This window comes from Tympanuchus pallidicinctus, unplaced genomic scaffold (genome assembly GCF_026119805.1).
Source record: "Tympanuchus pallidicinctus isolate F22 unplaced genomic scaffold, pur_lepc_1.0 scaffold22, whole genome shotgun sequence".
Classification (NCBI taxonomy): Eukaryota; Metazoa; Chordata; class Aves; order Galliformes; family Phasianidae; genus Tympanuchus; species Tympanuchus pallidicinctus.
In genome coordinates, this window is record NW_026294739.1 from 214,793 (window position 1) to 228,580 (window position 13,788).

A 13,788-nucleotide genomic window follows, 5' to 3' on the forward strand; every position below is an offset into this window, starting at 1 on the left:
AGCGCAGTGTCTCCATCCTTTTTGATGGCCTAACTCCCAGTAACATCTGCCTGAGATTCTAGAGTGAGAAGAAAACCTGTCTGTTTTGGTATACATGATAAGCAGCACACTGCTGCTGAGTTAGAAGTTATTTCTTTAGGGCACAGAAGAGAAGCCTTAGAATTTGCTTATAATGTACTTATCTCAGTTTGGAGTAAATGCTTCTGCTTCTTAGGGAGTGCTTTCTCCATATCTTAAAAACCAAGCTTCAAGAAAATATATGTTTAATTTCAAGTCCTTTTCTGACTGCAAAGGAACTTTGGTCAGCAGCTTTTAAGCATGTGACCTTGGATCCCTTCTTTGGCACATGGGTGTTCTGCCTGTCCTTTGTCCTCAGCTCACATCACCCTGCTTTCAGCTATCCTGAAAGAGAAGTGGCACAAAATACACAGTGGCCTTGAGAAGTATTTCAATCATTTCAGAGCCTGTAAAACAAGAACAATTATTTATGCAACTAGCTATAAAATTAATGTAATATTTTATAGACACCAAATCAAAGTAATGGAGTAAACAAAAATGGATCCTTCTCTGTTTTACCATTTACTGCCTTTTTTTGGATATACCAACCACATGAAAACTACTGAGAAAAAATTATCTTAAGACTGGAAGCAAAACACTTCACTTAAGAGCTGTTTTTAGGAGGAAAGTGCAAACAGGCCTGCTAGGATGATGATTTCTGTTGTCTGGGCTTGTGCCTGTATACTTGACTGCTGATGCCCACCTCTGAAAGTATGTCAAACTTGAAGCTGAAATGCACGTTCCGAGAATTTTGTGACCAAGTCATACATGGATCACATCTTGCTCAGGTTCCTCATAATTACTTTCAAATTTCTAGTTGTTCAGATATAAAGAATGCGTGTTTACGGTCTAGTTGGCCAGCTCCAAAATAATTCTCATATTTTGTAGCATTACAATTGCAGTAACTATGTGTAGATGACCACCAGACTCCAGTTAGATGGTCTGTTTCACCCAGTCTTCTCTGGCAATGCCTAAAGGAGACACCCTTTTGGGAGAAACAAAAGTCTGACTATTTTCTGCCATCCATTCTCTCCCAGCATTACATCTCTTACGTAGGGATTATTAGAAGGAAAACATCTACCTAATCCTGCTGGGATATGTGCATGGATCTCATGGATATAACATTCGCTAGTCCCTTTTGAAGCTGCTACTGCTGCGATTGAGGCAGCAAGTTCTAGTAGTTCAGTTGGTAAGGAAGGACTTCTATTTGTTTTAAATCAATGTTTAGACTTCCATCAACTGCATCCTAGTTTTGGTATTGTAGATAGCTAAACAGTTCAGTATTCACCTTTTAGACTGGAGTTCATGATAAATGTGAATCTTGACCAAACATTTTCTCTGAAGAGTCATTCTCTGTAGTCTCTCGTCATGAGTCAGCTGCCCTGTCACTTGATTATAGTTGCCCTTTTTGGTGTGTTGTTTACCATTCCTTCTGTAAATGTGAGGAAGAGAAAATGGCACTTAAAATGTGGGTGCACCAATGCTGGATACAGCAGCAAAGTGTGTTCAGTACCTTTTCTTGAGTGTCCTGGTTTTGGATGGTGTAGAAGAGCTGAGAAGGGCCCCGCTAGCAGAGATGACCCGCAATGGCTAAAGGGATAGTCCATAACACAACACATGCTCAACATAAAACCATGTCAGATGGCTGCAAAGATCGCTCTTTCTCAGCATCTGTCTGACCAGCGGTTGTCTGGGGGTGAACAGCTTTGTGCATCAATTGCTTTGCTTCTTGTTGCTGTTCTATGTGCTAGGAACTTGTGTTTGCAGTGATACCCACAGCTGTTCAGTGTTCACTTTGTACAGCACTTCCACAGCAGGGGAGCCTACTACATGAGGATGAGATTTTTTACAGTTTTTTTAATATACTTGCATTTCTGTAATAAATATTATTTTTTCTATGCTACCTTTATTAAAGTTCAGAAAGCAAATTCTGAAGGGATTTTCTTAGTTGCATTGTAAGTTTAATGGAAGAAAGTTCCAGCAGTATTTTGATAATTGATTTCACTTCAGAATGGGAATAATTAATGAACTCCTAAAAGGCAACAACATTTTGATACATTGCAATGAATTTGAAAAGTGACAAAAGAAATTTGAATTTAATTCTTGTAATTGATTTTCTTCTTATGTGAACTTTAACGCTACCCAATTGTTCACTCTTACAGTGACTTAGATTGACTCCCAACGGGATTTTCCTTCCATACCAGATTATTAGAATTAATTATAAAATGAACCTCAACCTTTTCACGCTGTCAGTGTGTAAAGACAACTATCACAACAAAGGCAGACAAGAATGATCAGTAGCAAATTTTGGGAGTGGTGAAGGGAAGTAGTGAACAAGATTCCTGTTCTTGAGACAGTGTGGTAATTAAGTGACAAGTGTATACCTGAATCAACAAAAATGAGTTCTCATAGCAAGCACATAAGTCTGAAAATTGAAACCTGGTTGCCTCATAATTCAGCGTTCCTTGTTTCTCTCACTTCCAGCTTCACAGCTGAAACTGGTACCCCCCAGTTCTCATTTGAAACTTCTTAGTAGAGTGTGCAGGGTGCAGTCTGTAGCTTGAGGCCTGAGCAGCCAACAGGAGCCAGGCAGAGATGTCAGAGAGTGCAGCAGCAAGCTGTCCACATTGATTAGCAGAGCATTAAACTAGATTAAATGGGGAGAGGAGATGGAATTCCGAGTGACAGAAGAAGAACTGAAGAATACTATCACTTTAGTATGCAGCATAGGAAAAACTCAGATTTGTTGCAGAGGAATTTAGAAGAGCTCTCCAAGAAGGCAACACAGTGCCTCTACACCAATGCATATGGCTTAGGAAATAAGCAGGAAGAGTTGAAAGCCATGATACAATTAGAAAAATGACCTGACCTGAAGCATGGTAGGAAGAATTGAACAACTGAGTATTACGATCAAGGGTTATAAGCTATTTGAAAGGAAATGGCAGGACAGGATGGGCAGGAGAACTGCCCTCTGTATTAAGTGGACAGATTGTTAAGGGCTGTCTCTGAGAAACAGCAATGATCAAGTTGAGAGCACATGTATTAAAATTAAGGACCAGATTAATAAAGGAGATCTGATGGTCAGACTCTACTACAGGCTGCCTGATCAAGGGAATCCTGCTTGATGGGGCTTTCTTGCTTCATCTGCAAGAAGTATTTCACTCACAGGCTTTCATCCTGATCACGCATTTCAGACATCCAGATATCTTCTGAGAAAGCAACATGTCTGGCTGCAAGCAATCCAGGAGACTCTTAGAGTTGTTGAGGTTAACTTCCTGCTCCACACTTTCTGATAAATGTGAAGGGAGAATTGGCTTCGACAGACATGGAGAATGCTGAGGTACTCAATGAGTTTCTTGCCTTGGTCTTCATTGGCAGTCAGGCTTCTCATGCTGCTCAAGCCTCTGAGCCTCAAGGCATAGATCAGGGTAGCAAAATCTCTCCCACTGTAAAAGCAGCGCAATTCTGATACTGCCTCATGAGGCTGAATGTGTACAAGCCTCTGAGGCTTGACATGCACCCCAAAGTCTTGAAGGAACAGGCTTATGTTTGCCAAGCCGCTTTCCATCTTATTTGAAAAGTTATGTCTGTCACGTGAAGTCCCCAGTGGCTGGAAAAAAACATGGACTCATACAACCGCTGAAGTTGGAAAAGACAACTGAGGTCATCTAGTACAACCATCAATCCATCACCACCACCGCCACTGAAACATGTTCCTCAATGGCACATCTACAAATTTCTTTAAACTCTCCAACACTGGTGATTCTACCACCTCCCTGGGCAGTCCATTCCAATGCCACACTGCTTTTTCTGAGAGAAAAAAAAAAAACAAAAACACACAACCTGAACATCCCCTAGAACAACTTGAAGTTATTAGCTCTTGCCCTATCCCTGTAAACTGGGAAAAGAGGCCAACTCCCCCATCACTACAGCCACCTTCCAGGAAGTTGTTGTAGAGAACAATAAAGTCTCTTCTCCAAACTGAACAATCCCACTTCTCAGCATCTCTGCTCCAAGTCCATAGTGTTGCCTGGGGTTATTGTGACCAAAGTGATCCACCACTTAGTCTTGTTGGAGTTCATACACTTGGCCTTAGCCTATTGATCCAGCCTATCCAGAGTCCTCTGTATGGCTTTCCTCCCCTCAGGCAGATTGACACTTCCAACTTGGTGTCGCCTGCAGGTCCAGTGAAGGACCGCAGTGGTGAGCAGAGAGCTGGAGCACCTCTCATGGAGACAGGCTGAGGCAGCTGGGCTTGTTCAGCCTGGAGAACATTCTGGGCATACGTCATTGCGGTTTTCCAGTACTTAAATGGAGCTTATAAGGAGGAGAGAGATCAACTTTTTACATGAGCAAATAGTGGTAAGACAAGGGAAAACGGTTTTAGACTAAAAGAAGGGAGATTTAGATTAAATACTAGGAGCAATATTTTTTTCCTCAGGGGGTGGTGCAGGTTGCCCTGAGTTGCAGATGCCCCATTCCTGGAGTGGTTCAAGGCCAGGTTGGATGGGGCCCTGGGCAGCCTGATCTGATGGCTGACAGCACTGTCCATGGCAGGGTGGGTAGAACTAGATGATTTTTAAGGTCCCTTTTAACCTGTGCCTTTCTATGGTCCTGTGACCCAGCCTCTGGATTTTTGCAAAACTTCACACACAGTCAGGGGAAATAACCTGCTGGAAAAATCTGTCTGCATTTTAATAATATCTTGTAAGTTCAATCAGTAGAAAATATTTTACAATACTGTTTAAAAGAAAGTTACTACTGTGAACTAGTGAAAAGGTCTCCTGCTTCAGGGAGTTAAGATACTCTCGGCATCTGGAAGGGCATGACATTTTTCCCTTGTTTGATTATATAGGATATATTAAATATGACCTCAGTGTTTAAGGTTGCTCAAGCTGTAAGAGTTCAAAAGATTTCAAATAAGATTCTTTTTTTCCAATTTATTTTGTTAAGACTTTTCAACAATTGTAAATAGTCATTCTTTTAAAGAACAAATAGTAAGAGGTTGAATAATCCACCTATGAGTCTGTATTTCATTACAGAGTTCAGGGAAGAAATGTAGCTAATGGTTGTTGAAAGATATTTAAAGTAACATCATTGGTGTATATGCTAAAAAAGAAAACAACTTTAAGTCCAGTAAAAATGTATATATTTGTGAAACATTGATTATTTGAATGATATAAGAGGAATCCAAGTTATCAGTTGTGTGTTTGAAAACAGTAAACTGTTAGAGAGGACATATTATTAAATATCATACAACTCAGCATTTTGTCCTAGTACTTTGCAGAATAAATACACAATTCAGTGAGACATCACAGTTCACATTTAAGTAATAACAGTGTAGTTAGCTTTCTCTACAGCTCACTGAAAACATGAAACAAATGGGACAAATGAGGAGTAACTCAAAAGCCAAAGAGGAGTTTGGTCTTCACATCCAAAGGCATAGAGGTTCTCAAACCACCTGTATACACATGGGAACTGTGGTGGAATGAAGTACTCTGTCCTTACTGCCCTGAAGAGGACAGGAAGAAAGAACATCTGGTGGTCAACAGTAACATGGAGGAGTGAGATGCACTGCATGTGGGACCAACTGCGCACTGTGCGCTCCTGCTGTGACGCTGATGACCTCTGCCCCAGTTGTGCATAATATGTTGCTCCTAAATGTGTCAAGTGGTATTCGACAGGGTCTGCCTAACTGCACTTGTTTCTTCCTTGTACCAGGCAGTCAACTGAGTCATTGAAGAATTACTGTTATTACTAATAATATCTTATAATTGTATCTCCCATCTTGTTAGTTTTACTAAAGATTAAAACACATATGCAACAGTTTCAATTGCATAGGATTTCTAATGTTTTCTAGTGTATTGGGAGAAGAGGGACTAAAATGTCCACAAGGCAAAAAAAAAAGAAAGTGACTGCGACCTACTGTTTCATTGAACGAGTCATCTTCTTTTGAACAGTTAAAGTTTTCCACTGAGAAATAGTTTTTTTTTCCAAAAGTACTGTGGTTGTTTGAATTGCAGGAAGCTCTTAATATCAGTTAGAAAGAAAACCTAGAATTTAAGGTTTGGCAACTTAACAGATGATTTTATTTCTCTCATGTCAAAAACACAAATCAGAGCAAAACAAGTATTTTCATTTGGATGCTTAAACTACAGATTCATAACTGTATAATCAATGAATATTAAGAAGTCATACTTACAAAATAAACAAGAGAGTTAGACAAATCAGATTACGATAACAAAAAGAAAGGAGATAGAAAGCTTACCTGTATCCTGGGCTCACTCACAAAACTCCAGCATAGCAGATCTCCAGAAGAGATCCTTCCCCACTGGCAGTCAGCTCTTAAATGGGTCTGGGAGAGATGCAGCCAGGCTCCACTCCTTCCAGCAGCACAGGTGAAGGCAATTCAACTGTGCTCCCGTGGCTGACTCAGTGCTCACCTCGTGATCAATCAGAGGTTCAGGCCGTGACTCAGCAGTTCCCATACAATATCAAAGACAAGGACTTTAAATCCCTTTGAAATTTTGCATAGGAAAACAAAATCGGAGAGTTCTTCATTGCTTGTGTACACTCACATTTGCGAAAATTACATTACTTTTCCAAAGTGCTCTAACAGTTGGTTAGAGCAATAGTGATGCAATTTGAGTTGTGTATAATTTGAAGATATAAACTTCAGTTAAACCAAAATGGTTTTTGCAGAAAACTGTGGTAGGAATTTGGTCTCTGTGTTGTAGACCTGGGATATCCAGGAGAGAGTCTCTGGGACTCTGGGAGAGAGTCCTTTGCAGGATTGTAGCCCAGGTGCACCCTCTGTTGAGCTCCAGAGAACTCTGAAAGATACTTTTTTTCTTATATTTTCATTTCCATAGTGTTTTCTATTTTATTTTATGAAGCTGTGTTTTAAAGTGATGTGGTGATGGTCCATGGTGTAGCAAGAACAATATACACAGTACTTAATGAGGTGGCTGGCTCCTGCTCTGACTGCTGCATGTATGTCAGGGTTAATCCAGTACACTTGCATTCATTTGCTAGTTTTGCCTCCTTTACAGTGTATTATACTGGACCAGGCTGTAGCTCACACACCTAAGATTGATGGTAAGTGCTATGTCTGTACACATTCCCACTTTTCATATTCAATCGGCCTGTTTTTTTCAGAGGTATCTTGTAGAGAGGTTTCTAACAGTAGTTTTCTGGAGGAGATGGGCTAAGATAGAGAAATTGTCCTGTACTGCCGTGGACACAAATATATACAATGTAGTGATGCAGAGGGGCAGAAGAAAGAAGATACGCAGCCATGACTCAGTATGGACATTAAAGATGCAGCAAAGTGCATAGGCTAGCATGAATCCTTCTCAATCCATGTTATGGTAGAAAACTGAATAAGGGATAAGAGTCAGCACTGTGTGGTATGATACATTATGTGTGATTAAGGCTTTGCTATTACCATGCCAGTATTAGGATTTCTTTTGTCCTCTTTTTGTGTTTGCTTCGTGTTGTCTGTGAGTTATTTGTGGATTAGAAAGGGAAGAGCTTTATTTTAATGTTGTGACTTAAAACTGTTAGAGCAGATAAATGTATCAGGATGCAAGAGCAGTGCCAAATGCACAGTGCACAGAGGATAAATGCAAGCTTGCTTTCTTCTGCTGTTGCATGAATTCCCTTATGAGAGGCTCCAGGAGGGACGGTAAGGACAAGTAGCTGAGCAGTATTATTGTTCAGGACCTAGGATCTAAGGCACTGGTGATTCCTGTAGCTGGGTGGTGTTTTTTTATTCTGTTTCTCCAAGGAAAGACCACTTACTATATTGACAGTTATTTATTTGTGTTGAATTTTTCTACTTATTTCCTTATTTTAAGGGAACATTGTCTCGTTAAAGGCTGGGAAGCTTGTTTGAGTGTAAGCTTGTTCAAAATCCAAATAGGACGTAAGACTCTGCTCTCTATACATAGGGCAGATGCTGGACCAAAATTTCTTGACCTTCAAGCTCTCCAAGTACGTTTCTACATAATTGGATTTGGCAACACTTTCATCAGTCACTTTTAAATTGAGCTACATAGAAGTGTCATCATTTCAACTTGTTTCTAGATGTGCTATAGTCTGGTATCCAGTAACAAATGCACAGCTGATGGCTTTCTGGTAACAGTGCTTTTTTCCCTATAGCTCATCCTTCTGCAGACAGCTAGTTTCTAGATCCTGGAAAGAAGAATAATTTATTTCTGTCCCTTGGACACTTTCTCTTGCAGTAAATGCCAACAACAAGGAGCAGGCTGACCCTTGTGCAATTAGAAATCATTTTCACTGTTCAAACACAGTTTTTATTTCCCTTCCTTTCACACAGGTCGATAAAGTGTGTGGACAGCCCAAACAACAAGAAGGGAACCAGCCATCAGGCCATATAGTGCCAGTGAAGGAAGCAACTGAAGCCCAGACACTTGTGTTGGCTCATGCTAGTCTGAACAATAAAAGAAGGTAACCCTAAGCAATGGCTGAGTTCAGATAAATTCTGCCTCACAATTCATGCTTGTGGTTCCTTGTCCCATACTGTTTAAGCCAGAGGCATATTTCTGTCATCCTGTGCATGCATGCTCTGTTATTGCCATTGCTGATAGTTACATAAATGTGTACGTGATATTGCATTGCAGATCTCCCCAGAAACAACAGGCCAGACTTGATGTCTCTATTTAGCACCAAGATGTTTTTATTTCCAGAAACTTTCAATGAAAATGATGAAAGCTTTTCCCTCAAAGTCTGAGTTTTTTCCCCGGTTGAATCTATGTTGCTCAGGACCCAGAAGATGTAGGCTTATCCCAGGGCAGAGATGAGAAGGGGAAATGGGTGGAGAAGAAAGATTGATTGCCATGACACAAAGTCAGTGATTTCACAGGGCAGAAAGAACAAGTTCTCCCTTCTCACTGGTGCAGGCAGCAAGATTCCTTGCAATCTGCCTGGTTTGTTACATAACAGGGAAGGAGCAGAACTGCTTGTATTTAGGATTTTGTGCCCACTTTGGCTTCTGTTCTTTGGCTGCATGCCATTTGAGTAACTAGAATGCTGAATTATTGCCACTGGCCTCAGTCCTGGCGTCAGTGTCCTTGCTCCATGGTTTTCTGATCTTTCTTTCACTTCCCCTTCCATAGCTCCTGGATTAGCTTTCTGTAAATGTGAAGGTAGGGGAAGAATGTATTTGCAATTCATTGATGTTAAGTGAATAGATACCAGAGCCAGCTGACTATAAAATAAAAATGACATATTTCTGGCTAACATGCTGTTTTCAGTAACACCAGTGTGATTCTGGAACAGCTTAGCAAAGTGAATGGAATTGTTCTGGGCATAAGCATCTAAACTTCCCAGGGAGTCTGTGTGTATCTCTGTATGTTGATAAGAGCAGTATTAACATTTATATAGCCTGGGTCCTGGTGTCTATGTTGTGAAGATGGCATTTTCATCTGTTTTTATTTTAATTGTCACGTATTACGGGAATGAGAAAAAATTATATAGGTAGGAGACAGCAGCATGCAAAGTTTTTTTTCTTTGAGTGATAGCAGCACTTTTATCTTTGTGTAATTTAAAACTGAAGATCAACATTTTGTGCTAGTGCTTGGAACGAATCATTTTTTTTTACCATGTACACAGAATATCAGAGAAAAGGGCATTAATAAAATCAATAAATTCAGTGGAAATAATCCAAAGAATGGTGGTATTACTGTTAAAAAAATATGTTTTTAAAACCATAGAATTCTAAGCCTATTTTCTGTATAACTCATTGACTTCACTGGGACTTAAATCCTGGCAACAATAAAGGCAGAATTAACAGCCTGTTAAATAGTGGCCTCTCACAGAAATGGGAATTGGTGTCTTTAGTAGCATGACGGCAAATCTTTTGCACTGCCTACCTCTGGAATTATTTGAATGTTCACCTTTTAAAATGTAAGTGAAAAAGACTTTCTTTCCACTTACGTGGAAAAGAAAATGTATTTGAACTATTCTCTATGGGTTAGACTTTCCCAGACTTGGTCTGTTCACTAAAAATTGCATTACCCCAAACATCTAAAGTAAGGCCACCCTTACAGAATTAGGATTGTTACTGAAATACAGCATCAGGAAGTATTGTGGACAGCTCATGCATCAAAAGTTAATGATGCAGCCATAATTAGTAAAAGGTGCAGAATGTTTTCCAGAACTTGCAATAAAACATATAGCATAAAGTTTGTACATTGTTTCTGTGACTGTGAAACAGTAAAAAAAAAAACCCACAGTGAATGGCTTCTGTTGTTTGCCTTCTATCATTCAATCACATATATCAATAAAAAGTAATTTTAGGTAATGAAGTGTCATAATGATGGGTAAAATCATCACTGCAGTGGGTTGTACAAAAGGCACTTAGTGTCAGGTAACTGCTGCAGGGGACCTAGGTTATGAGAGTAATTATGTGAATCTTTCCTGGTGCTGTTCCTTCTGGAAATTTAAAAAATCAGGAGCAATAATGTCAGCCGTCTGTCAGTTTAGGTCCTAGGTCACACCGGGATTCATCCCAACTGAGCCCCAGGCTGCTTGTCTGTGTTGTACACAGCCCTCCAAATGATCCTTGTTTCAAATGGGATACAGAGCACGACTCCTTTATACAGTAAGGAAAGAAAAAAAAAGAAGAAAAAGAATGAGTGAACACTCCCCAAGTAAACAAAAAAAGTGATGGCTCATTCCCTTAATGCACCAGAATAGTGCATTAAGCTCAAAGAACAGTCAGGGTAGTAGCAAACCTGTGGGATGTGCCCTTAAAAACCTAGTACCAGTTTACAGTTGCATACTTACATTTGTTCCAAAGGTACTGCATCTTTGCTAAGCCAATTATAGAATCAAGCTCCTTTTCCAGAGTCTGAGAACCTCTGGTTTCACCTGTTCATTGGAGTCAAAGCTTCTCAAGCATTTGTAAGATAGGCCTGTTGAGATGGTTTCTCTTCCCTGAGCTGGGCTTTCTTCTGGCCCCGTGTCTTTTAGGGTCTGGTCGGAGGAAGTTCCACTCAAGGGAATCACCCTCTGCTGTTCAGTGCAGTGTGGTCCTGCACTCTCGCTGAATTTGGGCAGCAGCTGGATCTTCTGGGGCTTTCTGCTCCTCTCACTGCCATATGGGTTGCTATGAGATTTCTCATCTTTATTTTCCCCCACAACTCGTTCTTATTTTTTGCTAAGCAGCACTAACTATCAAGAAGAAAATAACGTTAAGAAGATGAGATTTGAATAATTGCTGCATGATCTCCTGGCAAATTGTCTCCTTGATTAAGCTGAGAAGTATGCATTTTTTTAAAACCATTTTTTTTCATTATTCGGTGAATAACTGAGCTCATCAGTATTGGTGCTGCTGTGAGTTTTTAATGTGGAGGTTACTAAAACATACAGTAAAGATGACAAGAAAATTGAAACCATATGGTGGTACACAGAATGTACATGGCATGTACACAATCTAGATCAGTAGATTGGAATGTTGTTGCTGAGTTCAGCACAATGTACTACACTGGTCAAGGTTCAGACTCCTGGAAAATGCCTTCTGGCATTTCTTCTGTGTGCAGTATTTCCAGCCACTAAACACAGACTGGATAGAGATCTTTCTACAGAGTTCTGTTATGTTTGAGAAGAATACGACATGATGTGAAGTCCCTAATTGAAGGAAGCAAGCTTTGAAATGATATTTTGGTGGTTTTTCTTTGTTATCCTATGGGCTTGCGGATGTGTTTTATACATCTTAAAATAAACAATTTCGAATATCTTTGGGAATGCTGGAAGTCAAGGTCATCTATTTTATTTAAAATAAAATTTGGATCAGGCACACCACGTGGTTTTATTGAAATCTAAGTGGTAAGGTGCTAGTACAACATAGATTATTAGCACCGAACGCAAATGAATTTACTGCAGAGAAAACCAGAACATTTCTGGGTCATGAACGCAGAAGTTTCAGCTGGTCCAAATTCTGCCTGATACAAATACTGATTTTTCTTTTTGACTGGCTGTGTTGGAAACACTGCTTCCGTGGTGGTGGATGGCACCTGATGCTCATAGCAGGTCAGCCCTGCCCTCATTCCCAAAAAAACACCAGTAGGGTTTTCCGAGAGCTACTGAAGAAGGTGGAGGTAGTGTCTGTCTCCAATAAGACATAACTAGATTGGTAGCTATCACTGAATCTGTTTGTTGGCATACTGTACTCCAGGCATTGCCATTATGCTGAAGAGTACTGGTATAAGAAAGAGCAGAATGTGTTTTCAAGTCATTAAATGGAAAATTGCATCAGGATGCTAAAGACAATATTATTTGAGGGACCTCTGACATCAGTGTCTAAAAAATGAACTTGCACTAAGTAACTGACAGATTTTTTTTTTCCAGTTTTTCCTCAGATACAATCCTAAAGCCCATATATTCTGGTTTGTAAAGTTGTTTTTTGCAGTCCTTGATGCAGTCTGTCCAGAAATGAACAGTAGAAGATATCTGTGTATGCAGTCTTTGTTAACAGAGCAAACTGCTCATTGCACAAGAAAGCAAGTTCTACTCATTTATATCCCCTTTGCCATGATGATTGTTCTACACTGTTTCTCATTATTTCCCTATATAGCCTCAGATATTTGCAGTTCATCCATTTGGTATCAGTTATGGTTAATTTGAGTCCCACTGAATTTATTTTCAGCTTTTGGCTCTGTGCTGCATTTGTTACTGTGCTCTTATTTGAAAATGATCGAGAGAAACAAAATCTCCATTGTATTTCTTCAGCATTACTTTGACATGTTTAATTGCATCTACATTTTGGGAAAATCGCATGTCAATTTTCCTCTTCATTTGTTGTCTTATATTGTCCTATGCATGTGCTTGATGACCTTTCTCTCAAATAATTTTTATTTTTCTCTTGTTTCTCATTTTTTCCCTCATTTGCCTGAACTCCTGCTTCTCCCCTACTCCCCAAACTCTGACTGATGCTTATTCTCCCTGGCCTATTCCAGTTCTCTGCCTCTGAAACCTTCAAAGAATGACAAATCAAGAAGTTTGAAAAAAATCTCTCGGTAAGGATGAAAACAAAGTGACATGCTTACACTCAGTGCTTTGCTCATTTCCATTGTAAGCTGCTCTTTCAGCTGTAATCTAGTAATTGGCATACTTTTGTGTGTGCTGATTTTATACAGCGGGACATTGGGAAACACTGCTTTCTCTGCCTAGCATGTTTAGTTTTATATTGATGAAAAGTAAATGCTTTTATTGGTTAAGACTTGCAGATACAGATCTTCATTTGCAAAGATGTTGTTTTAAAATGTCAGAACCCCACTGCTGAAAACATGGAGTTAAAGCCTCTTGGGGTGAGCTGAGTAAGATGAGCTTCAGCCTCTCTTAAAGGGGCGACTTTTAACTGCTTCAAAGGAAACTGCCTTTAGAGGGCTTAAAATCTTCAGCATCTATGTCAGCTTTTCATAAATAGATGCTCTCAGGATGATTCTGTCAGAGAGGTGTCGTCCAGACTTAACCTCAGTATGTACATACACAGAGCTCCTGCTTGTGAGTGGTCAAGAGGCAGAAATACTGATTTCTTCCTTTATAAAGCCAAAAATTCCTATTCACTTTTTTTTTTATTTTTTTTTCCTTTTTTTTTTTTCTCTTGCAATGGCAGCTTTCTTGCAATGTTGGGGTAAGCTTGCTCCTTAGGACTATATGATGACTCATTCATCTAGGGCAGGACAGTCACATGTTAGACAAATA

At 39.8% G+C, this 13,788-nt stretch overlaps 1 protein-coding gene and 1 long non-coding RNA gene across 5 annotated transcripts in view; one reads left to right on the top strand and one right to left on the bottom strand.

Annotated features, from left to right (window-relative positions):
* The window catches only part of LOC128082687 (glypican-5-like), a 366,543-nt gene that overhangs the window by 119,666 nt on the left and 233,089 nt on the right, over positions 1-13,788 (top strand). For 3 of the 4 annotated variants that reach the window (XM_052687115.1, XM_052687116.1, XM_052687113.1), the window contains exons 4-5: positions 8,399-8,529; positions 13,041-13,100. In XM_052687115.1, coding sequence (XP_052543075.1) covers positions 8,399-8,529; positions 13,041-13,100 — 191 coding nt within the window. The remainder of the gene's footprint in view (positions 1-8,398; positions 8,530-13,040; positions 13,101-13,788) is intronic. The other variant, XM_052687114.1, reaches the window with a different exon arrangement.
* LOC128082696 (uncharacterized) lies at positions 264-6,367 on the bottom strand. Its single transcript, XR_008207799.1, has 3 exons — positions 6,326-6,367; positions 1,346-1,489; positions 264-402 (listed from the first exon to the last, which is right to left on the bottom strand). It is a non-coding gene; the product is annotated as an uncharacterized LOC128082696 (long non-coding RNA).